A 25,403-nucleotide genomic window follows, 5' to 3' on the forward strand; every position below is an offset into this window, starting at 1 on the left:
AAAGTGATGGAAGTATGAAGAACAATGAGAAATTTGTTTCCTCTTCAGTGGGTTTCCTCACTTTCCTTTCTTATCTCTTACAAAGATTTTATTTTTCTCCTAAAATATAAATAGTCAACTATTCCATCTTCAAATTTTTGATCCAAGTATTTGTATTTGTCCGCTTGCTCTTTCTGAGTCAATTCCAACTCGTCAAATTTGATCTAGGTTTTCTTTTTTCTGCTTCATTTTCAGAGACTCTTCATTAACATCCCTGCATATTCAATACCCACCTTGCCTTTCCACCCTGATCAGCAGCAAAAATGGGTTGCTGTAGCAGCAAACCCAAAGCCCAACAAGCAGAAAATATGAGTGGCTACAGATCAGAATTACCCAATTCCTGTCAATCCCAACAGCACCAACATCATCATCATCAGCAGCAGGAACACCACCATGTTGTTCAAAAAGTTTCCGTACCTGTTACAACCCCACCACAGACGAGGCCTCAGCCGCCGCCGCCGCCGATAATATCCACTACGGTGCAACTTACGCTGGCAAGCAAAGTTCCTGCTCGGGTTCCAGAAACCATACTAGGCAAACCCTTTGAAGATATCAAGCAGCACTACGCGCTTGGCAAAGAACTGGGTAGGGGTCAATTTGGCATAACATATCTCTGCACAGAGAATTCAACTGGCCAAACCTACGCCTGCAAATCAATCTTGAAGAGAAAGCTCACCAGCAAACAGGACAAGGAAGATATTAAGAGGGAGGTACAGATTATGCAGCATTTGTCTGGGCAGCAAAATATTGTGGAGTTTAGAGGGGCTTATGAGGATAGACAATCTGTGCACCTGGTAATGGAGTTGTGTGCTGGTGGAGAATTGTTTGATCGGATAATTGCTCAAGGGCATTACTCCGAAAGGGCTGCAGCTGCTATTTGCAGGTCCATTGTTAATGTGGTCCATATATGCCATTTCATGGGAGTGATGCATCGTGATCTGAAACCAGAGAATTTCTTGCTGTCTAGTAAGGATGAAGGGGCTATGTTGAAAGCAACTGATTTTGGCTTGTCCGTGTTCATTGAAGAAGGTGAAAAAATCTAGCCTTTTCCCTTTTGTTTTCTAGAGTTCAAGTTAATTTACCGTCAAGAGTTTATTGATGGGTTCATGATGTGTGTTTGGTAGAAAATTCCCAGCATTTTATGAACATAATTCTGTTTACGTTGATGCTAAGTATTGACTATTATGAATTTTAGCATGTTGCTGCTTATTAGCCTGTTCAATGTATCTTGAAATGTTCTGTTAAAGCTTGCTTCAATAGAACTTTGCTTTCTGTTATTGTTTTGGAAGCTTTGTGGGTTATCTATATCTTTTGGTTTGCCTTCTTATATGGGTTCGATATGGTTTTCCCTGTGGTTGATTCTGTCTTTTATGTTTGTTTAGGAATTATTTTTTGGAGAACTCTTTTTTACTTAGTTTTATGGCTTATGCTTCATTTATATGTGACATTTTTGGCATCGGAATAAAGTTTTAACTGTCTACGTTTATCAAGTTATTCATTTCTTTTCTATCTGTTCGGTAGCCTTAAGTTCATATCTGGACTGACCATTTTCCAAAATTGTGAATGCCAGGGAAAATGTACCGCGACATTGTTGGTAGTGCTTACTATGTTGCTCCCGAAGTTCTGCAACGTAGTTATGGAAAAGAAATTGACATTTGGAGTGCAGGGGTTATTTTGTACATTCTCCTTAGTGGTGTACCTCCATTTTGGGCTGGTAAAGGCCAACAATCTAGTTGTTTTTCCAAATTTTATCGAGATTCTTTTTTCATCCGCATACGTTTGAAATGTTTACTAATATAGTTTGCTTAATTTATATTGTAGAAACGGAAAAAGGAATTTTTGATGCCATTATGCAAGGGGAAATTGACTTTGACAGTGATCCATGGCCTTTGGTATCTGACAGTGCCAAAGACCTAGTCAGGAAGATGCTGATGCAAGATCCAAAGAAACGAATCACTTCTGCCCAAGTTCTTGGTAGTAACCTTCCATTCTGTTATAGTTCAATTGAGTTAATTGAATATTGTATGTTAGAATCAGTTTTGGATTAAATTATAATCAGTGGAAGTATTTTCAACGAATAATTTCGTAGATCAATTCTTATCGAGAATTTGTTCTAGTAAAGCCCTTTTAATGTGTTATATTCCCTTTAAATGCCATCCCATATGAAAGTATACATAAGAATTTTCTCTTGATGTAATTGCTACACTTGATAACATTTGATGGATGCTTTCCCAATTTCTTTTTCTGGATGAATAGCTTCCGAGTTTGTCTATAATAGTTTTGTCTTCCAACTAATGCACAACAATCTCTCTGGCCAGAGCATCCTTGGATGAGGGAAGGTGGAGAAGCATCAGACAGACCAATTGGTAGTGCAGTTCTTTCAAGAATGAAGCAATTCAGGGCAATGAATAAGCTCAAAAAACTTGCATTGAAGGTTAGTGTCAAATTGCAATGGAGAAGTGTCTTTCTTTATACCAAAATGTGATTGGAATCTCTTATGTCGACCCATAAGCAAAAGCAACAAGCTGATGTTGTTGTATGATCCTTAAGCCATGAATGAACATGGAAACTCGAGGCAGAAAATAAAAATTAATGCCATATTACTTAACTTGACAAATAAGCTTTGAGTGGTCATTCTAGTGGAATATCCAGATTTTTTTCTTTGAGGGAGTCGATCCAGGCATATTTCCCTATATAGCTATTTCCATACCATAAGCATTGCCATCACCATGGCCATATCAACAAAAACACCCGATGCTGCTTCATCCTCACTGCAGCTCTGCCAGGACCCTCAATTTTGGATGTTCCCGCCAATACCCCTCTATGTTTTCTTTCTCATTTTTATTGGATACCAGGTGAAAGTATTTGATTTTGTGCCATTACTTGATGAAAGAATTGCATCATATTCTCTTATGTATGGTACTCATTTCAACACCTCCAACCCACCCACCGCCTAAGAAAGACCGGTAGGAAAGTGCTTCTCTTAGTAGATTTTTATTTAGTTTCTGATTTCCTGGATCCTTGATAATTTTTCCCCAACCATGGTCTCTGGATAATACTATTTCATAGTGATAATTATGTTGTCCACTCTCCAGTAGAAATATTCTAGTTAGTTTTTTTTTGAGGAGAATATCGAAGTTATACTTTGAGCCTAATGGAGCTGTAATGATGGGCTCATTCAAAGATTAATATCTATGACCTGCTCCGAATCATTTCCCAGTAGAGGGGTATTTCATCGATAATGCCTGTAGGGATTAGCACTACCCCTCATTTTCTTTACCACCGAAAAATGGCAACAAAAATATCAAACTGTTTTTGTTATGATATGCCTTAATTTCATCAAAGATTCATTCGCATTTTTTCCCCTTTCACCAATATGCATATCAAACTACTTTTATTATAATGTTCTTAATTTCATTAAAGATTCATTTGGCGTTTTTTCCCCTTTTTCCAATATGCATATCAAACTATTTTTATTATAATGTCTTAATTTCATCAAATTAATAGAACATTTTCTACCTTGTGCCAGAATACACAATTATGCATACTTTGGCTTTTCCTTCAAAACTGACATATATAGAATATAGTTTTCTATCCAAAAACAAGTTGAGGACTTTGAGAGGTTGATTATATTGTTTAAGGTTCGGGAACAGGTAATAAACGCACAACTATAATATTGTTTCCTAGTCAAAAACAAGTTCAAGAATTTGACAGATCGAGTGGATTGAGGTTGAGGTTTGGGCTTGAATAGTAAACACAAACACAGACACACACAAACATAAACCTTTCCCCGTAAGCTGACATACATATAAAAATAATATAATTTTCTATTCCGAAACAAGTTCAAGACTTTGAAATATGGAGTTTATCGGGGTTAAGGTTTCCTATAAGTAATAAACAATTGTAATCTTCAGTTTTTTGGTGAATCTGGTTCCAAGCTCTGATTTATGCCTTTCTTTCTTGTTCTATCTTCCTTCTTCATTTTGTAATGCTGGTGAATTTTGATTTCTTGTAGGTAATTGCAGAAAGTTTATCTGAGGAAGAAATTCAAGGGCTTAAGACAATGTTTGCGAACATGGACACTGACAATAGTGGTACAATAACGTATGAAGAACTGAAATCTGGTTTGGCTAGGCTCGGATCTAGGCTCTCAGAAGCTGAAGTCAAGCAACTCATGGAAGCTGTAAGTAGCTAAGGGCCTTAAATGAATTTGTTATGGTGATGTTTGCTTACTTCGAGTACTCTACTTGCATTCTTATATTTCTGTTCATATTTTATTCCAGGCTGATGTGGATGGAAATGGGGCAATTGATTACATTGAATTTATCTCTGCGACAATGCATAGATACAGACTCGAAAGGGATGAGCACCTATACAAAGCATTTCAATATTTTGACAAAGATAACAGTGGGTGAGTTCTCTTTTTCCCTGCTTTGATGATCGTGCCATTTATTTCGGATGTGTCTTGAAAGGCAATATGCAAGTTAAAATCTGAGAAATTCGTTAATGTAAATCTCCTTGCAGGTATATAACAAGGGATGAGTTAAAGAGTGCCATGAAGGAATACGGAATGGGGGATGAAGCTAGCATCCGAGAAATAATTTCTGAGGTCGATGCTGACAATGTAAGTTGGTTTTTTCTTCCCCGAACATTTGAAACTCTCGAATAATCATGATTGGTGCTGATGCAACTTGAACTGATCATAGGACGGAAGAATCAACTACGAGGAGTTCTGCACGATGATGAGAAGTGGTACACAACAGCCAGGAAAACTCTTTTAGTTACATTGATGAGAGATATCAAGTTTGTTACAGAGGTTTATTCTCTTTAAATGATTTGCTTAATTATTAAACGAATCAGATCAATCTCCGACCATGAGGAATTAGGTATGAACATCATCTTATATTGGTTACTTTGACATGATGATTGGAAAACTGATTGTTCTGTGTGCATAAGGCTATTTAATTTGGCTGGAAACCTGGAGGGTTGATGGCTGCAGGTTGATGGCCTAAATCTTCCTAGAATTTGTAGTGTTTGTGAATATCAATGTTGGGGATAGATCATAGGATTTTCTCTGTCTGTGTTTTATTGTATTTCGTTTTCCCAGTTCGCGGGGATAATGTTTGGTGATTTTCTGATGTTTCATTACGAAAACTGGCCGAGGAGTTGCTAGAGAGATGCCCGGTTTGTGGGGGATACATATCTACAAATATATTTTTAGTAAAAATTTATATATTTTATGACTTGAGTAAATCGGATAACACCCGAATATAAGTAATAATATAACATCGGAATAGTAATGTATGAGATTTGCATTAAAGAAAAGGCAGGAGTACCCAGATTATTAATCTCCATTTTCGTTGTTTCCGATTCCGAACTCGAGCGAAGCAATTACAAGACACGGTGTGGAGGTAATCAATGAAATTAAAGAACAAACCAAACACCATGAGAGGCTTTAATTTGAAGGGCATTAAACTCGGTTCATAAAGACAGACACAAACGTTGGTGTCATGAAACAAATGTAATTTGTTCAATCCCCGGACATTGGAGCAAAGAGGGAAGGTATCCGAGGTTTAGGTTTTAAGCTTGATATTCTCTCCTGACACAAACTGCATTACGAGACAACCGTGTAAGTTGTCTTCCCACGTGACTTCTTTTTCTATTAATTCTGTGTTGTAACTTTTTTTTTGGTTTTTCATTTTACGCACGTGCGAACACTTTTTTTTTTTCAATAATTATTTATCTTTTACTTTTTCTTCTCACCATCATATAAATTTTCAATAAATAAATTATTCTGATTTTATATTAAAATTTATTAAATTTTAAAACCATGATATAATATTTTAATTATTTAATTAATATTTATTTTATAAATTTCACTTTTATTATGATAATAAATTATTAAAAAACTCTTAATTAATTAAAGTCATTGCAGACCTCTAAATTAAACGAGCCGTGGGTCACAGGTAAAAAGGGTAGCCATTGACATTCCTTCCACTAACTTTTGCTTCTGTCCCATATGGAAGCAGCATGTATGCATACATACATACATACATACATACATATCTACATATATATATATATATACATATTTATATGCAGCAATATCAATTAAGAAGTACTGGGTAAATCAATTAAGACTATAAATTAAAAAAAAAATTAATTATATAAGTGCCTAGGATGCTCCTAATTCTTGATTAATTTGACATTGAACAGCTACACCACTAACACAAAAATAGAGGTTAATTACTGGGTATTGTTAATTAATTATGGTCGTATAATAAACTAATAACAGATGGGTTTATTAAAAAAATTAGATTAAGGATCCATAATTATATATACATGTATATATATATATATATGTTGTAAGTAAGACAAACAAACATTTATCATTATCAACCTTATTGGGAATACAAAGCTCTTGGCTACTCATGAACTTACCTCAAATGGAATCATCTCTTGTATGTAGTTTTTATAAAATATTTTAGAGAAATAAATATTATTTTTCATGTTAGATTCATTAGTTATGAATTTGGTAAATTGATTTTTATATTTAAAATATAATTATTGATTTAATACTATTAATCTAATAATTATTACAGTAATTAATTGGAAGAGCAAAACAAAAAGTTATCTTTCAGCAATTTCTTTAATGGCGTCTTTCACAGAGAGAGAGAGAGAGAGAGAGAGAGGGAGACGCACGTGGTGCTGCATGTCTCACTCCTCTTCATCACTCTCATTTCTTTCTCAAATCGATATTATATATATATATATATATATATATACACACACACACAAACACAAACACAAACACACACGCAAATATTATACCTTTCTCTTCTCCATAAAGTCAAATTTTTATATACATAGATATATATATATAGTCTAATTTTTTTATCCCTTTCTCAGTTGCATTCAAAAAAGCTTTACGCAAGACTGTCTGCTCATTTCTCTTTTGACATTTTTAATTCATGAATCAGCCAATTTATCTAACTTCACATATTCATCACTGAACATAAACTTCTTCCATTTTTGTTAGCTGGGTACCTGTTTTTTCCCTCTAAATACTACAAATATCACCCAAGACTTTCTTTTTTTTTTTTTGAATCTCTGAAGGTTTTTGTTTCTGGGTTTAACTGGGTTTATCTTTAATCCTCGAGTAATATAAATCTGGTTTAAAAGTTGAAAGATTTTCTTCTACATTAATTTGCTTATGAAGTGTTTGTCAATGGTGGAGCTTCAGTCTTGCGCTAGCTTATCTGCTTTGTGTGGTATAGAGGAAGAAGTGAAAGAAGATAGTGTCAATGTCGTTGCAGAGATTTCAGCTGAGTTGCAGAGAGAAAGAGAGAGAAATGCAGAGCTTATGGAGAGAATATCATTTCTTGAAGCTCAAATCCAAGAGAGGGAGAGTTGTAAGGAGTCTATTCCAAATAATGAACAAGTATGATTATATTGCCCACTTTCTGTTTGTGTTTTTGTCTAGCTCCTTTTCTTGACTTCTCTGATGATCATGGTTGTCATTGATGATCTCATTTCCTTCTCTGCAAAAGTACACAGAAAAGATATATCATTATCAGTTGTTTATAAATCTTCATTCCCATATCTTAAATAAAATCAGTTTGAGTGATATGAACCATTCCACTACTTGAGATACCAAATACAAAGATAAACATAGATTACTAGAAAGATAAGATTGGAAATAAGTTCTTAGCCAGATTCAATGGTTAATCGTGTTTCGATGGATCTTTCAAATTAAGTTGTTAAGAAATAATCCTGAAGCTAACCTCAGTAAAGGTATATATTTGCATCATCATCAAGATAATCAAGAAATTCTTTCCCTAGTTTTTCTAATATCATTGCATACTTTCATAGTATAAAATTATCACTACTGGCACTTTTGTATTGCCTAACAGGGTTGTTTAGCCACAAAAGAAAGATTCTTCAGGACCTTTAAAAGACAGAAGACAGAGAATACAAGTGCAGCTGAAGATGGAAATATTACAGAAGGCGAAAGGGCCTCAATGGAAAAACATAGTTCTGACATTTCTGGCATAGCATTAAATCCAGAAGCTCCATTAGTGAATTGGATGAGTAGAGATGACAAGATTCATCTTTTGCATTATGATAAACTCAAAGACAGTGACTCTGCCGTAAATTGTGATGATACAGATGATAGTGAAGAAGATTATGGTTACTGTGAAGAAGATGATACTAACACCAACTATAAAAACAGAGAAATGGATGAGAATCTAAAAGATTTCAGTGAAGTAAAGGAAAAGCTTCATGAAGGTGTAAATCAGCTTATGGACATGTCAGATTTGCAAAGTTCTTATGGTTCTCAGAATGAGCTGAAATCTCAAAATGAGAGCCAGGTGACAAATGAAGACAGTAAAATAGATTGTATAACAACCAACACTCGACCAGATCATGAGAAAACTGATCTTGGAAATGATGAGAAGAAAGATAGCATGAAGATTGAAGGATGCAAGACACTACCTGAGGCTCTTGCTTCTCAGAAGAAGGCATTGCGTACAGGAGCTGGAAGTGTATCTCTGTACAAGAAGCCTCTGAAAGTGCCTTTCTGTCCAAAAGAAGTAAAGAGAATGCTCGAGTCTGATGCCCTTTTACTGAACAATGCCCAGTCTCACACTATGAGGAAGATCATAGTCTTTGCATCTCTTGGTATAAGGCATGGATGTGAAGATATGCATGAGCTAGACTTCAATCATTTTACAGTTTTAAGGAAAGGCGAGCCATATGTTTCTTCAAAGGATCCTGGGGTATGTGACTAAACTTTATTCTTGAGATGCACTATGGTTCTGGTTTCACGGTGGTTTCTTTTCCTTTTGTACATTGCCAAAAGATTTCAGTTTCTAGCCATGATTGTAGCTCAATAACTAATTGCAGATACTCAATATTATGACTTATTTGATAAAGCAATAAGATGGTATCTACACGATGGACCTGCCTTTACCTCTTACATACCTGTTTCTTTCCATAGTAATTGACAATAAAGGCATTACGTTTATTTATCATCAGGAGCATGTGTTATACGAGAATCCTGGAGTCCGGAGAAAGGTTTTCTATCCAAATAGAGAGAATCCAATGTTGTGTCCAGTTCAAATACTAGAAGAGGAAAAGGCTATGCGTCCATCTGATCCTGGTTGCCCGTCATATTTGTTTCTGTGCATAAAGTATGGTGGAAGGACAAGAAATCTTCCCCAAAATGAGTAAGATGAATGCCAGAACTTATTGCTTGTTCAGAGTTGAAAGTATTTTCAAACAATCTTGGATTTACAGGTATGTCAGGCAGAGAATGGGAAGAAACAAGCTGAAGTCCTTCGGACCTGTCATGTGCAGAATGGCAATGCTAGTCCATATTCGCAGCGGAAGCTTCTTCTTCAAGGCCTTGGGCATTACACTGTTGTTCATGGCTGGTTTCCCTGATGATCTAGTTCAGAAGGAAACTAAATATCGGAACCTAGATTTATTGCAGAAGTATTACAGGTATTACAATGCTATGAAGTAGCAAAGTGTGTTTCTGGAACAGAATGTTATTGCCATCATACTTCAAAGCACACATCTTTAGATATATGTTTCTCGATCTTTGTTAAAATAATCAAGCCCTGATTAACCTGGTTACGTGTGATACTTTATGAACCTTCTTTAATCAAACTACAGAATCTCTAGAAATAGGTGATTTCTCCAGATAACAAGAAACTTGTGTATTACGCAGATTTTTTTTTACCAAAACTTCCTAAGCTTATTTTTGTCATGGATTTTACACTATACACTTCAAACTCTTCAAAGTAGCTTCTTCTTGAGCAATTTCACTTGACAGTACTTCCTTCAAATTACAGGACAGACAAGAAAGCCGAAGGAGAGGATTTATTTCTTTCCCACACATTGATTTGTGATGCAGTAAGATCACAGCTGCCGTATCCATGCCTTGTTTTTATTTTTAGTGTTTACTTCAAGTTTGTACATTTTTTTTATGGTAAAGGTTCTCAGACGTAATAGTGCTGCACTGGTGACTCTTGAGCGTGTGGATCAATTTGAATTTGCTTTAACCCAAAATACGACTGAGCTTGTATTAGCTGTCTGTTTGGCGACAGTTTCTAAACATGAAACATTCCTTACTCTTTTATCAGGCAAGTCCTAGTTCTCAGCAGCTAACTGAGAAGCCGGCTTCAACCAGATGCAAGGGCAGGAAACAAACAGGCTCAAAGAAGCCTCATGGCTTGCCGAGATCCTCATTTCAACAGTCTATTCCTTTGAGCTCTGTACCTCCTGCACAAGTGGGAATTACAGGCTATACCTCTATTCAAACTCATGCAATGGCTGCCTGCCAGTCTACAGCTTATCAGACTCCAGAAGATGGTCTACAACTCACGAACAGTAAATATCCTGGTACTAATGTCTCTTACCATAATCAAACTCCATCTCATATGTTCCCACCATACCCAGCAAATGCATTCATGCCTATGATATACTGGCCTCCACCGAGTACATATCCTCCTGGTCTGTATCCAACAACAACATATGGATATCAATCTTTTCCATCTTCCTCAAATTATATGTCCATCAATCCACAGCCTCATTATAACTACTCTTATCATGCCTCCAGTCCTACGATTCTGAAGACAGTAGAAGGCAGTGGAAAGAACAACCTAATATTGGAGGAAGCTGATAGTGACTCTGATAGTAGCTCAAGCAGTACAGAACCAAAACAGGTATTACCAAGCTGCAGCAAATGATCAGCCTGTGAAAACTGTGTTTCCAGTAAATTATTATCTCTTGAAAGAAATCTCATGGAAGAAAGATGGGATGAAATACGATTCTTTGATCCCTTCTACATCAAGATCAGGTGCATGAATGTTTTCTAACTTAGAAAATGCATTTTTGTGTATATTTTTCACCTCAATGTCATATCGGAGACATTGCGAAAAAACTTGCAGTTTAGTCAATTAATCTTATTTTGTCATGTGAGTATGAAATATATCAAGCCAAAGATTAAAAAATCAATAATTTTTTGAAGCGACAATCATTCACTCCCCAAAAAAAAATACAAATAACCGCTGGTAGCTACTAACTTGCATCTTTATAAAGTGGTTGTCATTTGCAGTTTTTGTCCAATATGTGTAAAAATATCATAGTATCAGCCATTAGTTTGAGTATGAGATGCTCAAATTCATGAACTGACTCTCATTAATAATGCTTAAGTTTGTACCGTTATATATGAACTTAAAAATGCAGCAGTAGAAACTTGGAAGGTAAAATCCAGCAGAAGAATTATTTGGTTAAGCTTTCTAATAATGTAACAGATTTTAGAGGTGTTAACGATGAGATAAGCTTCATTAAGTCTTGCAGGGTATCTGATGAATTGATTTACTTAAGTCTTTCATAAACTTTTTCTTTGTGTGTCTGTTTGTGATATTATATGGGACATCCTATCTTGTCTAGATTTGGATTTGGCAATTTGGTAGAATTAGATTCAAAAAACACATTCATAAAAAATTACTAATAAATAAAAAAATCAAGTATGTTAAGTTAGAACTCTACTAAGTTGCCCAAAATTTTTGCTAAATTATATTTTACATATAGGAGAAAGACCCACACCTCTGTTCTGCATTCAATTATTTGTCTGCTCTGCAATTACTGTTTAGGTCTCTCTTCCTACCAACCACAATAATGTAGCCCATAAACATTGATAAAACTCTCTAGTTGGGTTATATAAAGAAATCTTATCTTCTTTTTTCTTCTTTGAAAGTATGATTCTTTATGATCTAACGCAATTTACTCTTGTTAGTTTATTTATTTTGCTTCTGTCCTTTAGCTAAAGCAGGGACCCAGCTTAGCCTAAGGCCATTTTAGGAGCATTATTCTTTTCAGGGAAACATTTCTATAATGATGGAGCCTGTTGCATTGATTCAACAAATTTAAAAATTTATCATCATCATCATCATGACATCAAGAAAGCACCTTAGACATGAATAGTAAATAACCATCATTATTGAAATCCATGCATCATATATGTTCACCACCATCCGTCCATCCATACATAGATACGTCATCATACTACATACATACATACACCCTCAACATCCATCCACTATTCCCATCACCAACAACATGAAACTCATAAGGAGAGAAAAACTAAGCTAAGAGCAGGGCATGCATGTGCAATGAAAGATGTGACCACCACCATTATCATATCATTAACTGGTGCAACAACCACCCTGCGAAGTAACAAACACTTCTAAGACAAACCAACTTATTCTGCTGCTCTCACATTCTGCTCCTTGGTAGAAAACAAAGGAGAGAAATTGGAGCTTCGGTGATAAGGAAAAGAACTTCTTAATGGTGCTTGTTGGCAAGGTTGCATTGCTTTCTGACCTCCCCCTTTGAGCCAGTAAGTGGATTGTTCTCAGAAAGAATGGTTATGGCTCTTGAGAATTCCTTAAAGAAGTAGTTTTGGTTTTTGGCCATTTTCTTGACATAAGGTCTGGTCCTCTTGTCTAGGGCAACTTGGTGATCAACAATCAATAAGCCCTTGTTGTCCAAGATGTTCCTGTAGTAGTTGTTGTCTAGGATCATGGGTGTGCCTCTGTCATTTCTCACATACTGGACGGCTTTGGGGTCTGGGATTGCATCTGGGCACTTGTGGAGCATGTGTTCAACATGGGCAGGGTTCAATGCAGGGTCAACCTCGGGGTAGAGCCGGTGCACCAGTTTCACGCAGTGGGTTCTACCAACACTATGAGCTCCTATTGAAAACAAACCAACCCATAGTTAGGACTCAACAACAATAAATCGCTAGGTTATTCAAACTTCATCATATCATGAGTACTTATTATATGCTTAAGGTAATTTATGAGTTGGAATATCATTTCAGTATGATCATTTCCTTTCGAATCTTTGTCTGGAAACTATGGAGTAAAAATTTAAAGGGTAAATGATTTCTACCGTCTTCCAATGAGTTTCTGCTTGTAGAACAACTAAAAAATTTTCTAGTATCATTTGATTGTGCATGTAATACTTGATAATGAGTTAAATACAAGTTTCAGTCACTTTGATTTAGCTCTGACTGAAGGGAAAAAAAAGAAAAGAAACTATTACCTAGAAGGGCAACAACTCCAGGAGTGTCAATGCCTATAGCTCCAAACCTTTCAAGGACAACAGACACACTCTCATTATGATCAGGAAGGTACTGCTCCAGCACATCAGCTCTGCTCTTCCTTCCATCTCTTCTCCCTGTCTTGAGAGGGATATAAGGTCCGCCAAGCTGAAACAAAGTAGAATTTTTTATAACTAATACAACATAAATGTCTTACTGAGCTATCTTTATCCACTAAATACAACAGGAAATGAAGTGCCTCACTGGTAAGGTCCTAAAAGCTTCAGTTCTTTGACTTCTCAGTATGAAGTAGACAAGACTTTTATAGCAAAAAAAAAAAAAAAGGATAAATGACACAATTTGATTTTAGATTATAAGATGAATTACAGCTTTTGGTGAGGTGAATATGAGCACTGACTTTCAGTGCCTGTGTAAATAACTGGCTTGTAAGTAAAAGAGAGTGAATCAACAAAACCCAGTTGAGAGAAACAAGTGAAGCTTCAACATAGGCAAGTTTAGACAAAAAAGGGTTAAGACAAGTACCGAAACAATGGCATCTCTAGCAGACAACACAAGAATATCAGCACAGGAAACAACTCCAGGGCATTCCCTCTCCACAGCTTCCTTGATGGTGTCAATGTACCTGAAATTTCTCAGTCCAAAGCTCCTGTCTGTCTCTTTCTCAGACAGGCTCCTCCTTGTCGAGTCCAGCAAAAGTGAAGCATCACAAGACTAAAACCCACAAGTCAATAAATGGAGAATCTTAGCACACAAGAAAACAATATAAACCAAATGCATGTACCAAAAATGGAGAATAATTGCAAAAAACAGAAACTAATCAAACACACATCCTTTTTTTTTTTTTTTCCTTCAATGGGTTTTACTTACTGGATAACCTTAGCACACACCAAAAGAAATCAAACCAGACCCACGTATAAAAACTGGAAAATCTTTACAAAGAAACAGAAACCAACCAAAGGTAAAATGGAAACAAATTCTTTTTCAGGTCTCTAGGCTTTAATTTTACCTCAACGGCACAGTCGTGGAAGATGTTTCTGAGCCAAGAAAATGCAGTGTTCTTGTGGCGCTTGTAGAGAAGCCTGACTTGTTCTTTGATAATATCTTCAGCTTGAGGACAATTGTCCTTGTAAAAGTTCATGACAAGACCAGGGTTTCCTCCTTCCTCATTCTCTGCTAAAGCGGAGAAAGCTGAGATAGAAAGCAGAGCAAAGAAGAAGAGAGCTTTGGCAGCCATTTTTTCTTTTCTCTCTCACTGAAAAAAGGTCAGTGACCTTGATGAATCTGGTCAGGAACTCTCTTGAGTACCCTGTTAAATAAAGAAGAGAGGGAGCACTGTTGGATAACACTAAAATATAAAGGAAATTTCTTGTTTACACTTGTGAGCGAGCGATCTCCTACATTTACTGCTCAAAATAAGGTAAGAATTTATTGTACAGAAATATAGTATACTTCTATATTTGTCGTTAGGGTTAATTTTTTATAGCCAAGTAAACAATTTGGCAACTAGAAATTAGTACAAGTGTCCAATTCTTGCACATGCAGCCCTGCATTTTCTTCACAAGTTTTGTTCTTCCTATTGTTTTATCTTCTTCTCCAAATACTCCTTTTTTTTTTAAAAAAAAAAAAAAAGTAAACACAGATTTCAAATTCCTAAGTTTTCATTTTTAATATAAAATTATGTCTTTAATAATTAAAAAAAAAATACCAAATTAGTTTTTAAAAATTAAACCCTATTTTTAATTTTATATATATTTATCAATAAAATAATATATATACAAAAAATTAAATTCTAAACGATAACACATATTATAATATAATCTGACTTAAATTTATAATTTTTTTATAAAGAAAGAGACATACTGATTAATCAATTAAGTAAACGCGTACGTATATTTATAACTTTATTTAAAAATTATATATAATATTATAATTATCATACGTACATCGTTTAATTAATAAATAAAAAAAATTGATTTAACCACTTGTAATTAATTAAAATTGTGAACTCACGAGTATATTTTAAATTAATAATTTAGTTTATTATATAATAATATTATTAAAAAAAAGTAAACATAATGACAATTTATTTTACTCATTTATTTATTTAAAAGCTTGGGAAATAATTCAATAAAAGCAAAAAAAAAAGTTTGTCACGCACCTTTCCTTTTTTGGACTCTTTCATAATGAGCTATGAAGCTACATATATTACCCAGAGGAATCATAGAGTCAGAAACTTTTTAAATGGTAATTTTAAAATTAAATTTACTGTGGTAAAAATTTTCAAAATCTAAAAACTGGGTTTTAAGTTAGGATATATATAGATATATATTTAATTTTTTTAAATATTTTAAATTAAAAATATCGATTTTATGTAATTCAAAAATATAAAAATATGTAGTTTAATTGATTTATTAGTAAAATTAATAGTTAAAAAATAAAATTTATTTAATTTAAGATAAATTACCTTAGGAGAAGTAATTAGGAGGTGTAATTTAGTACTAAATATTGAATTTTTCTATTGCCCATTGTATTATTAAATAAATTCATTAAAAAAATAATAAATAATGTCAATAAGTGAAATGCGGCTCAAGCCGAAGCCGAAGCCGAAGCCATATCGGGTGGATCATCGTTGGCGGCTGAGCCACCGACACTTTTGCCTCCACAGTTGCATGCGTGTAGTGGAACCCACAAATGATGACTCATTAATCATTACTTGGCGTTTACTTAAATTTGAGGGAAAAAAATTTAAATATTAAATTTAAAATCTTAAATGTCGAATTTTAGGGTTTTAAGATAATTAAGATACTTAATCAATAATTAATTATTCATTTTAATTTTTGTTTAAAAAAATTATTGATTTTAATCATAAAATAATCCAACCCAAAAAAATAATTTATTAATTAGAAGATTATTTTACAATAAACAATTTGTCATTTTACAAAATATAAAAAATTATTTTAAAAAAATTTACATAAAAAAATTTAATTATTCTATAATTTGTTAAAACAAATCTGGAATTAATAACTATTATTTTATTAATATACTAATAAATTAATTTTAAATTATATTAAATTAAATATTATAAATCAACCACTAATAATTTATAAAATATTAAATTCTGCTTTACCAGTGCAATTTAAAATTTTATTCATGATAATATAAAATATTAGGAATCTAGTCGTTACAAGATTCAAGATTATAAACGTTGATTAAAAAAATAATTAACGCATTAATTATTGATTAACTAAACGTGTACGCTTTAATTATCCAATGCAAATAATATATGTTGACTACAAACAATATAGCATAGAGATCTGCAAAAATAAATGATACGGTACAGTGCATGTCCACGGACTCTTTTTATGTCTGCCTAGAATCACCCTTCTTTTTGATGACCAACATGGAAGATTCCATCTCATAGATTGTGATTAAATCAATCTGGACCTTCTGATGCGTTTAACTGCAAGTTTCATTTTTTTATGGTCAAACATTTATCATCGTCGGTGACGTCAAAAAAGTCTACTGAAAATATCCTAATTAAAAAAAAAAGAAAATACTCAAGGCAGATTTAATATGTTATTTCCTAATTAATATATATATATATATATATGGGCAGAGACGTCTGACCAAACGGACACATAAATATATATATATATATATTTATATCTCCAATTATTTGTTAGCATTGGTTTTTTTTATGTTATGTTTCTTACCCATGATAATTATACAAAAAACCAAAGGATACACTGGATAGCAAACTGTACAACAATTGATTTGAGGTCATCTGGCTCCTCCCCTGTCTCCTACTGCATATAGATATAAAGATACATAGATATATATATATATATATAGATAATTTTCCAGCAACTATCAATGGGAGGCCAACTTGCTATGCTCCATGTGAGGGCAATAAAGAATTCAAATGCCACACAAGACAATTGTAGATGTCTATCCGGCTCAACACCATAACGTGACTAATTTGTTTACCTTGCCAATGATGCTCACTGTTCTTGAATGTGGAATGAGATTATGTTTGTATCATCCTGCATCTCACATCTGCAACGAGATGGCGAATGTGTGGGCCGTACCATTTCACTCTCTCGACATGTTCTACAGTAACTTCCCAACAACGACCTGCGAACAACAACCCATGATTCTTCGAGTCATATATTCTGCAAACTGTTTGGAAACTGATGTAAAAGAAGTAACAAGTTTCGCTACGGTAATTTAGCCGATACCCTCAGATTCGGCGATTTCTAGTATTGATTCCTCAACATGTTTGGTCCACAAACTTTTGTCGGAGTCCTTCACATTCCCATGCAAGTGCAGGACCCCACCCTCAGATCTGTGCATTATATTGAATACACAATTAGAAATAGCTGAAGAGTAGAGACAAATCTTCGGTACATGTCTGAATTTCAGAAAGTTGGTTCTGAAGATGCTGAGTTCTCGTTGGAAAAAGATAAAAACAAAAACCAAGAAGTATTTGGATGTTTATATATAAAAGTAATTAGAAGCATAAGAGGAAATCAAAAGAATAAAATTATGCTTTCTCATATCAGCAAATATCAGGTGGAAACACAGTTTCCAATTAATTTTGGATAACTTACACAAATGTCTCTAAGGTTTTGGATATTACTACCAACTTCCCTGTTTTTGAATAACAATTTACTTTTGTAAAAAAATATATATATCGGCCAATTAGGTTCAGTTTCTTAATAAACTTTAGATGATACTTTCATATGTATCGCATAATTATCAAATACTAGAAAAATAACAGTCCAACAAATAATTCTGCTCGAGAAAATAAACAGACAAAAAAACAGTATAGCAAGCAATCCTGCTCAAGAAAATAAACAAATAGTCATTTCTAAAAAAAGATAGTAGTAAACATATAAAAGGAGTAAGCACATAACACTATAGCAGTTTTCTTTTCAGAATTTTTGTCTGTGAAATGATAAAAAACTAGGCTGCACTTTTTTTACTAAATAAGACGCGCGAAACACGAGAACTTCCGAAAAGGTCACCCATCATAATACTATTTTCACTCAAGTACGTTTAACTGAAAAATTCTAATGGGATCAGGTACATTATTTGGGGTTGTTTATTTAAAAAAAAAAACTAGGTAACTTTTAAAATTTGATGTATATAATTTCAAGTATACCCAATAATCAAGGACCCTACGTGATTTGCCCGGTTCTTTTTTCTTTTTTTTTTTTTAAAATATATATAAGGTGCAAGCAGCACCAACTGTTAAGAGGGCTAACCACAAAATGGATGAGAAAAAATACCAGAGGGAATTTTAGGATAACGCACCTTAACGCCCTTACAGCGGTAACCCAGCTACCCTCACTTGTTGGAAGAAGACCAAGACAGACACGATCAGCAACGCCCTGCAAGTAGATCATTGGGGTGAATAAATCAGGGCATAATCTCCTGATGCAAGTAAGTGCACGTTCTTATGGTGACATGTTTTCTATAAAACAGAACAGAAAAATCTGCATCACATCATAGCTCATCTGCCTGGACACTGAAGCTAAAGCATGCTCTGCTACATGAAGAATAAAACTTGTTTAATAAAAAAAGAACATGAAGTGATTGATCATACTTTTGGTGCCATAATCCGGTTATCACCCTCCAGGATGACACAGCGATCAGAGACAGAATTGGCTAGAAGATTATGCCGAAGGGCCTCAACAGCATGGGGATTCCATTCGCAAGCATAGACTAACTTCGCTTTTGCCCTATCAACCAACAAGATTATTTAAAATAATATAAAACAAAACATAAAAACAATTAAGAATGAACCTGCTAATAATGACAATACTGCATGATAAACACCAGCATTGTATTCAGATACAGGCTTTGCAGGACTGCAGATTACTGAAAAATTTCTTTACCAATTGACCATCTAGATGGTGTCTTTAGTAAAACATTAAGAGCATGCTTGATTGGTGTAATAACCTTGCAATATAATTACATTTGCTATTAAGTTCTTATATATTATTTGCTTTTATAGAAAAGCCTGTTGATCATATTGTTTGATGGTACATCATAGTTAAGATCGATAAATAAGAATACAAGTTCATCATTGTGACATTGAAGATACAAGTGAAGTTGATTAAGTCATGTATTAAATATGTAAGTTATGACTAATCTATACATATTAAATAATTAAGATCTAAAAATTGAATAGGAATAAAATAGATCTAAAAATTCAATATGTCGAAAGAAAGCCCTTTAGATGGTTTTGAGATTGCCCTGAGAATTGTATTTCGAGTACTTAAGACATTATAGACTTTAAGTTATTTAAGTAGCCAAGTGCTTCATTAAAAAAATAAACAATTATATAGAAGTGCAGAAAGTAAATCAATAGGAAAAAAGAAGCACCAACAGGAAATAGTTAGGAACAAGGTGATTATTCATTTCCTGCTTAAAATTACTTTTAAGCATTTAATAAACACATTTTTATTCCATTGCTAAGTAGGTAAATTATAATAAAATGCTTGAAGTTATTTATATGCACCAAATAAACATTTCTAAACACACGGTCTAGGGAAAAAATTTAATTTAGGAGAAATAATATCCCAGAGCAATCTTTTTGGATGTAGTTGCAAATTTAAGGTTAGTAAAATATTTACGACTGAGTCAGATCATAATTTATAAGTGTACCTGACAAGGAATGGAAGCACAAAGTATCCAATTCCAGCAAACAGATCTACAATAACCTCATCTCTGCAGTCTAAACAACCCATGCGAACTTTTTCTGAGAGATTGCCCCAAGAAAACATGCACTTTGTAGCGTCGAAAGAGTATAGAATCCCATTTTCACGATGATCAACCCAGCCATTATCTCCTACAAGAATCTCCAAAGTACTATCTCTAGTACCAGTTGGTGCAACTCGACCCTTGGAAATACCAGCAAATTAATTAAAAAATACAAAAGTGAACAAAACTTATATGCATCATTTAGAAATATTGCATTTTGATGAGTGAAATTTTTACCAATTATCTCAATGATATCCATTTAAAAAAACCAGTGTTGCAAAAACTTTATTTAAGCTTTTGAATAGTTGGACACAGATGGCTGCACGGTCACCTACTAAACTGGTCATAGAGCCCAAGATTCCACAGGCCACCAAGTAATGACATGAGCTAATTCTTAAATAGAATACTTATGTTCTATAGGTCACCGAGCAATGACATAGATATGGAGAATGGTTAAGTTTAAACGGCCTAAATAGATTAGAAATTATAGTTCATTTAAATATACATATATATATTGAGAAGTCTATTATTATAACTCTAGTAATTTTAGGGTCTTATTATTAGTAGAATTTGATTTTACTATTATTAAGAATTAATATTTCTTAGTTTAATCTTATTTGAAAAAATCACTTATAAATCATTATAAACATCTTTATAATATCACTTTTTGAAACAAAGTTCAGTTATTCAACAAACTATTTGAGTCTTCTCTATTTTTTCATTGTATGATACAATCAAGTCTTTAAATGTGTTGGTTAAGACTTCTTAAATGTGTTTTATTTAAAAAAAAAAAAGAAAAGGCTTATTAGATATGATGTTTAAGAAACTCCAATTCTGATGTCAAGACTTTTACTTCCAAATCCTTAACTAGGCATATTAACCATAGTTGTCCTACATGATGTTGTTCAAAATTATTCTCTTGTTTCAAGTGGGAAAACCCAATATGTAGAATACGTAATAGGATGAACAACAAAGAATAAGATTTAAGAAACGGGAAGTGCTTTCTTAACAAAGCACTCGTGTAGATTTCTTTAGAAGGTGTTAACCTGAGAGATACTATTTGTGCGTACTCCTCTTCAATGCCACATTCACATCTTGGCATAATTCACTCTCCAACAGTATATCATTTAAATCTCAAAGGAGGCATCAAAATCAATTTTGGGTATGAAGAAGAAAAAAACACGAACTTCAATCACATTTTCCATCAAGTGCTTTCTTCTTCCTCTCTGAACATAAATCGGACCAAAACTGGTTCAGATATGTTACTTTTAAAACAAAATAAATAAAACATGAATTGCTGCATGCACCAGCTTAGACATACTTCCAGAAATATTATCTTAGAAAAAAAAAAGAATTCCATAAATGGCATACTTGGCAAGCCAGACGGCAAGTATTAAGTGATTTTGCAACTGCAGGCCAAAGGTCCATCCCCAGAGAGTCCCAAATTGGATCCTTGAAGCATGTTACTGGAAGCACAACAATATCTCCAAGTCGCTCCCACCTGAAATGAATTAAAAGTGAAATTATGTCAATTCATTTAATAGATAACAATTTTGAATATAACCTTATGAATTCAGCAAAACATTCCAAAAAACCCATTCAATCATAATCTAAACTAGATTCTTGAAGCTGAGTTATAGACACCAAAGAACAAAATCATGACCCACAAACCTTGTGGGCAGCTCTTCTAGAAGCTTAGCTGATAAGCCTTTATTCTCAATCAAAGAGGCTACAGCGTCATTCATCTTTTGAAAGGGAGATTTGGAAACTTTTCTGACTTCAACAATTTCATCTACCACTTTTACAGCACCACATTCCTCAAGAAGATCTAAAGCCGTTGAAGAAGAAAGCTCATCTAAAGAAAAAGCATCTCTTCTAAGTGGTCTAGGCATATTTGAGCAATCCTTTTCATTCTCCAGCTGCTTTTCGTGGAATATAACAGAAAATTTCTGAATCACAGGGAAACAAATATGTAGATTGTTGTCCTTTGAATAAACTTTCCTCTTAAGATCCAACCAGCCAAACTTCTTTAAAATATCCTTTCCTAACTTTGCATATTTTCTTTCTAGTTTTACTATCCACTGTGAAGTAGGCATCTCCATCCCAGCATTTGCACTTTGTGGTTCAACCTCAAATTTTAAGCTACAAGTTTGAGACAACTCATTTCCAGTTTCTAGATCTTGATGGTTGACATTCTCCTGTTCAGTAACCCCTTCATCCTGGTACATAACATGAGTTCCTCTTCTACCTGAAAGCATTTGATAGCCATCCAAAAAAGGAATTATTTGGGCTAAGTCAATTTTCATTGGCTCACTAAACTTTGTTCCAAAAGCATAACAAGTAGCACCACCACCAATCATAACAAGATCATCACCAACAATACTGGCTGTACCGCGCACAAACAACTCTTTAGCCATAGATTGGAGAGCCACGTGCTTCCAGACATAGCACTGCAGGTCAAGCAATGCCAACTCTTGAGAATTTTGTCTGACAGGACAACCCCCAACGATCCCAAGAAAATTTCTGTAGACAAACATTGAGTGGGAGAACCTTGCATGTGGACTTCTCCCAGCCACCTTTTCTTCCTTCCATAAACATGTTTGAACATCAAAACTATACAAATCACCTAGAGCTTTCTCCCCATTGCATCCTCCAAACATGAATAACTTAGACCCAAATGCAACCATTGTGTGAGAATGACGGGCACATGGCCATTGTCCATTGGCTAATATCTCCTTCCACTGCAGGCTGTCTGTTTCCAGTACATGCAAGGATGATGAAATTGTCTCATTGTTTAACCCACCAAATACATATATTTTCGATCCAATAACTGCTGCTGCATGCCGATGCCTGCATTAACCCCAAAGATAATCATTTAGGACAGGTATTTACATACACTGGATAAATCAAAGGATATTAAACATTAAACAATCACCCATCCTAAAGGGTTCAATATGTAATGAAGGTAGGTGAAACGATTAACAAATCTAAAGTAAGATAAAGAACTAATTCGCCTTCCTCCTTTGATCTTGGATTTACAATCAAGAGTACTTCAATATAATTATGAGATAACTAATTCGGAAAAGCGAATCGTCAGAGAACGGATACAGCAATAGGAGCAGAACATTAACGTACCTGGGAGGAAATATATTGCCAATACATTCTAATTTTCTCCACTCATCTTTAGCTGTATTGAAGACCCAAATGTCACTCAGAATTTTCAAAGGATCAGCCCTACCTCCAATGACAAACATTTGATCCTTAACTAAAGAAGATGTGTGACCTAATCGTGGAGATGGAGAGGCCTCTGTATCAACCGCTCTTAGTGTACCAAGTATTGGATCAAGCAATAATAACTCATTTCTCCGCACATGTCTTCCCATGCCCCCAAAACCACCAAATACAAAAATTTCTTTGCGGTCTTCATTATCCAATGCACATGACGAGTGACCCCACAAGAAAAGCTTTCCCACAGGTTCACCAACAACTAAAACCTGGGAAATAGACGGAATGCAAGAAGGAACTCCTACTGGCCCTGCCAATTATTTAAATACTAAGACTGGCTGTCACATACATTAAAAGGAAATCTGTCCTGCAAACAGATATATATTACCCCGTTATAGTACTAATCAAGCACTTGATATATACATGTTAATCTAAAATAAAGCATGAACAGCATGCCTAAGCAATAAATCAGCATTATCAAAAATAGAAATTTCTGAAGGCATTTCAGGATTAACTTTTGCTCAATGTCATGGTTTTAACGTAAACTGATGTGGGACAATCCTTTTTCAGATATTTTGATAACAACGTTGGAAACTTAACCTATAATCATAACTCATTCTATTTTCAAGCCAAGTTAAACTTGTGCTAGAATTCACCTTCAATCTTTCAAACAAAAAAATTATTTGGCTGGCAGCTTAACCAGAAGTCCCGTACAGTTTGTCATTCATCATAACTAAACTATAGCAAAATGATTCCACATTCAGCATCACTCATCATGTTCAACACAGATTATCTATCATAATTCAACACCCATAAACAACATGCATCATAATAAAACCATTACACAATATTCATAATTCATCACTATATAATCGAAAATGAACATTACCAACTCAGTTACCATGATTCAAGTTGGTGTTAGATCTTTGCATATTACCATCCCCATCTTGATCAGCACCACTACGACCATGATTCTCCTTATCACGCATTCCTCCATTCATCACTACTTGATCCTCGCTCAGCAAAACAGCAGGACTCACAACCATATTACTCCTTAGAGCTTGAAAAAACCCATCAGTTCTCTTTCTATTAGCTTCCATTTTCTCGTTAGCAATCCCAACAAGGAACCTCACGTACTCGGGCGAGACCATCACCTTCCGGGTATCACCCAAAGGCACCTCCAGTCTTATGGAGCACCGTATAGCTATAATTACCCTTTTGCCACCGCAAGAAGTAATCCCAGATTCTCGAAACCCACAAGCTATAGCCATTGATACCAGAGACTGCGCTGATGAGAGGTCTCTGGACTCAACAGCGATTATCAATGGCTCGAACCGGAAAACTAACTCACTGGGCTGATCTACATCGTGAGTTGACTCAGTGTGGAAGAGGAGGGAGACGACCGAGTCGGGATCCGCCAGGTCGTGGGTGATGAAGAGCCATGAACCACCTCGGGCTTTTTTCTTGGTATTGCTAGCCAAGACTGTGGGCAGAGGCTTTGGTTGAGAGAGGATAGAGATACGGCCGGAGCAAGAGCTGGTGGTGAAGTAAGCGGGGTTTTTGTTGATGACGTTGAGGAGAGGGATGATTGGTTCGTCCAACGTGCCTTTTGGTGATTTGTCCGTTTCCGTCGAGCCCAGCGACGCTAATACCGCTGCTTTCCTCTTGTCGAACTCCATTTTCTTCCGTTGGTCGTTCCGACTCTCTGCTTTCTTTCTCCGTGACACATCAAAAGAAGAAAACCCTACAAAAACCTCAAATGAAGAGACACCCAAAACGGCGTCGTCGCCATCTTCGCATAAACTCGGAAAGTAAATCCACAGTCAATTCAGTTAATTTTTATGGTGATGAAATTCATAAATTTTATTAACATCGTAAAAAAATTTGAAATTTTTAGTTAATTTTACGGTGAACCTGAGAAAATGTATTTTAAAATTTATTAATTTAATGAAATTTGAAACATCTTATTATATTTTTCTAAGGAAAAATACGTTGTCATAATTTATGGTCGAGATAGGTATTAGTTTATTAATTAATTTTGTTAAAAATTAAATTTATTTCAAAGTTATTTGTAATGTAATTTTTAAATATATACACGTATTAAAAAAAACATTACATTACGGATAATGTATCAATTTAATTTAAACATTGGGTTAAATTAATTAATTAATTAATTTAAAATATATTATATATATTTGTAAAGTTATCGTGAGTAAATTAGATTTTTTTATAT

General features: G+C 34.5%; 4 protein-coding genes across 6 annotated transcripts; 2 read left to right on the forward strand and 2 right to left on the reverse strand.

Annotated features, from left to right (window-relative positions):
• On the forward strand, window positions 1–5,114 carry LOC110808040 (calcium-dependent protein kinase 2-like). Its single transcript, XM_022033376.2, has 8 exons — window positions 1–1,068; window positions 1,610–1,753; window positions 1,861–2,013; window positions 2,358–2,473; window positions 4,055–4,222; window positions 4,323–4,450; window positions 4,564–4,663; window positions 4,746–5,114. Exons 1-8 carry the CDS (start codon window positions 303–305, stop codon window positions 4,818–4,820), a joined length of 1,650 nt encoding a protein of 549 aa, XP_021889068.1. The 5' UTR covers window positions 1–302; the 3' UTR covers window positions 4,821–5,114.
• Window positions 5,115–6,841: 1,727 nt separating this feature from the next.
• LOC110808096 (uncharacterized) lies at window positions 6,842–12,170 on the forward strand. Its single transcript, XM_022033448.2, has 6 exons — window positions 6,842–7,480; window positions 7,953–8,819; window positions 9,079–9,269; window positions 9,340–9,546; window positions 9,900–9,960; window positions 10,191–12,170. The coding sequence occupies exons 1-6, from the start codon at window positions 7,253–7,255 to the stop codon at window positions 10,794–10,796; spliced, it is 2,160 nt and encodes a 719-aa protein (XP_021889140.2). The 5' UTR covers window positions 6,842–7,252; the 3' UTR covers window positions 10,797–12,170.
• On the reverse strand, window positions 12,034–14,503 carry PRXR1 (Peroxidase superfamily protein). The gene is made up of 4 exons (XM_022033381.2): window positions 14,184–14,503; window positions 13,700–13,888; window positions 13,159–13,324; window positions 12,034–12,806 (listed from the first exon to the last, which is right to left on the reverse strand). The coding sequence occupies exons 1-4, from the start codon at window positions 14,409–14,411 to the stop codon at window positions 12,397–12,399; spliced, it is 993 nt and encodes a 330-aa protein (XP_021889073.1). The 5' UTR covers window positions 14,412–14,503; the 3' UTR covers window positions 12,034–12,396.
• A 1,883-nt stretch (window positions 14,504–16,386) lies between these two features.
• On the reverse strand, window positions 16,387–24,966 carry LOC110808043 (Met-10+ like family protein / kelch repeat-containing protein). Of its 3 annotated transcripts, none has more exons than XM_022033379.2 (10): window positions 24,108–24,958; window positions 23,081–23,480; window positions 21,617–22,795; window positions 21,317–21,446; window positions 19,850–20,085; window positions 18,786–18,921; window positions 18,494–18,570; window positions 17,416–17,522; window positions 17,165–17,311; window positions 16,387–16,637 (listed from the first exon to the last, which is right to left on the reverse strand). In XM_022033379.2, exons 1-9 carry the CDS (start codon window positions 24,847–24,849, stop codon window positions 17,205–17,207), a joined length of 3,114 nt encoding a protein of 1,037 aa, XP_021889071.2. In that variant the 5' UTR covers window positions 24,850–24,958; the 3' UTR covers window positions 16,387–16,637; window positions 17,165–17,204. The 3 variants fall into 3 exon arrangements, 2 of the variants coding, with proteins under 2 accessions (XP_021889071.2, XP_088064705.1); XM_088208579.1 differs by having other exon boundaries at window positions 24,072–24,958; XR_015813720.1 differs by lacking the exons at window positions 16,387–16,637; window positions 17,165–17,311; window positions 17,416–17,522; window positions 18,494–18,570; window positions 18,786–18,921 and adding an exon at window positions 20,992–21,171 and having other exon boundaries at window positions 19,849–20,085; window positions 24,072–24,966.
• Between the last annotated feature and the right edge of the window lie 437 nt (window positions 24,967–25,403).

The sequence above is a fragment of the Carica papaya genome, chromosome 7, assembly GCF_054855325.1.
Source record: "Carica papaya isolate Zhongbai chromosome 7, ASM5485532v1, whole genome shotgun sequence".
Taxonomy (NCBI): domain Eukaryota; kingdom Viridiplantae; phylum Streptophyta; class Magnoliopsida; order Brassicales; family Caricaceae; genus Carica; species Carica papaya.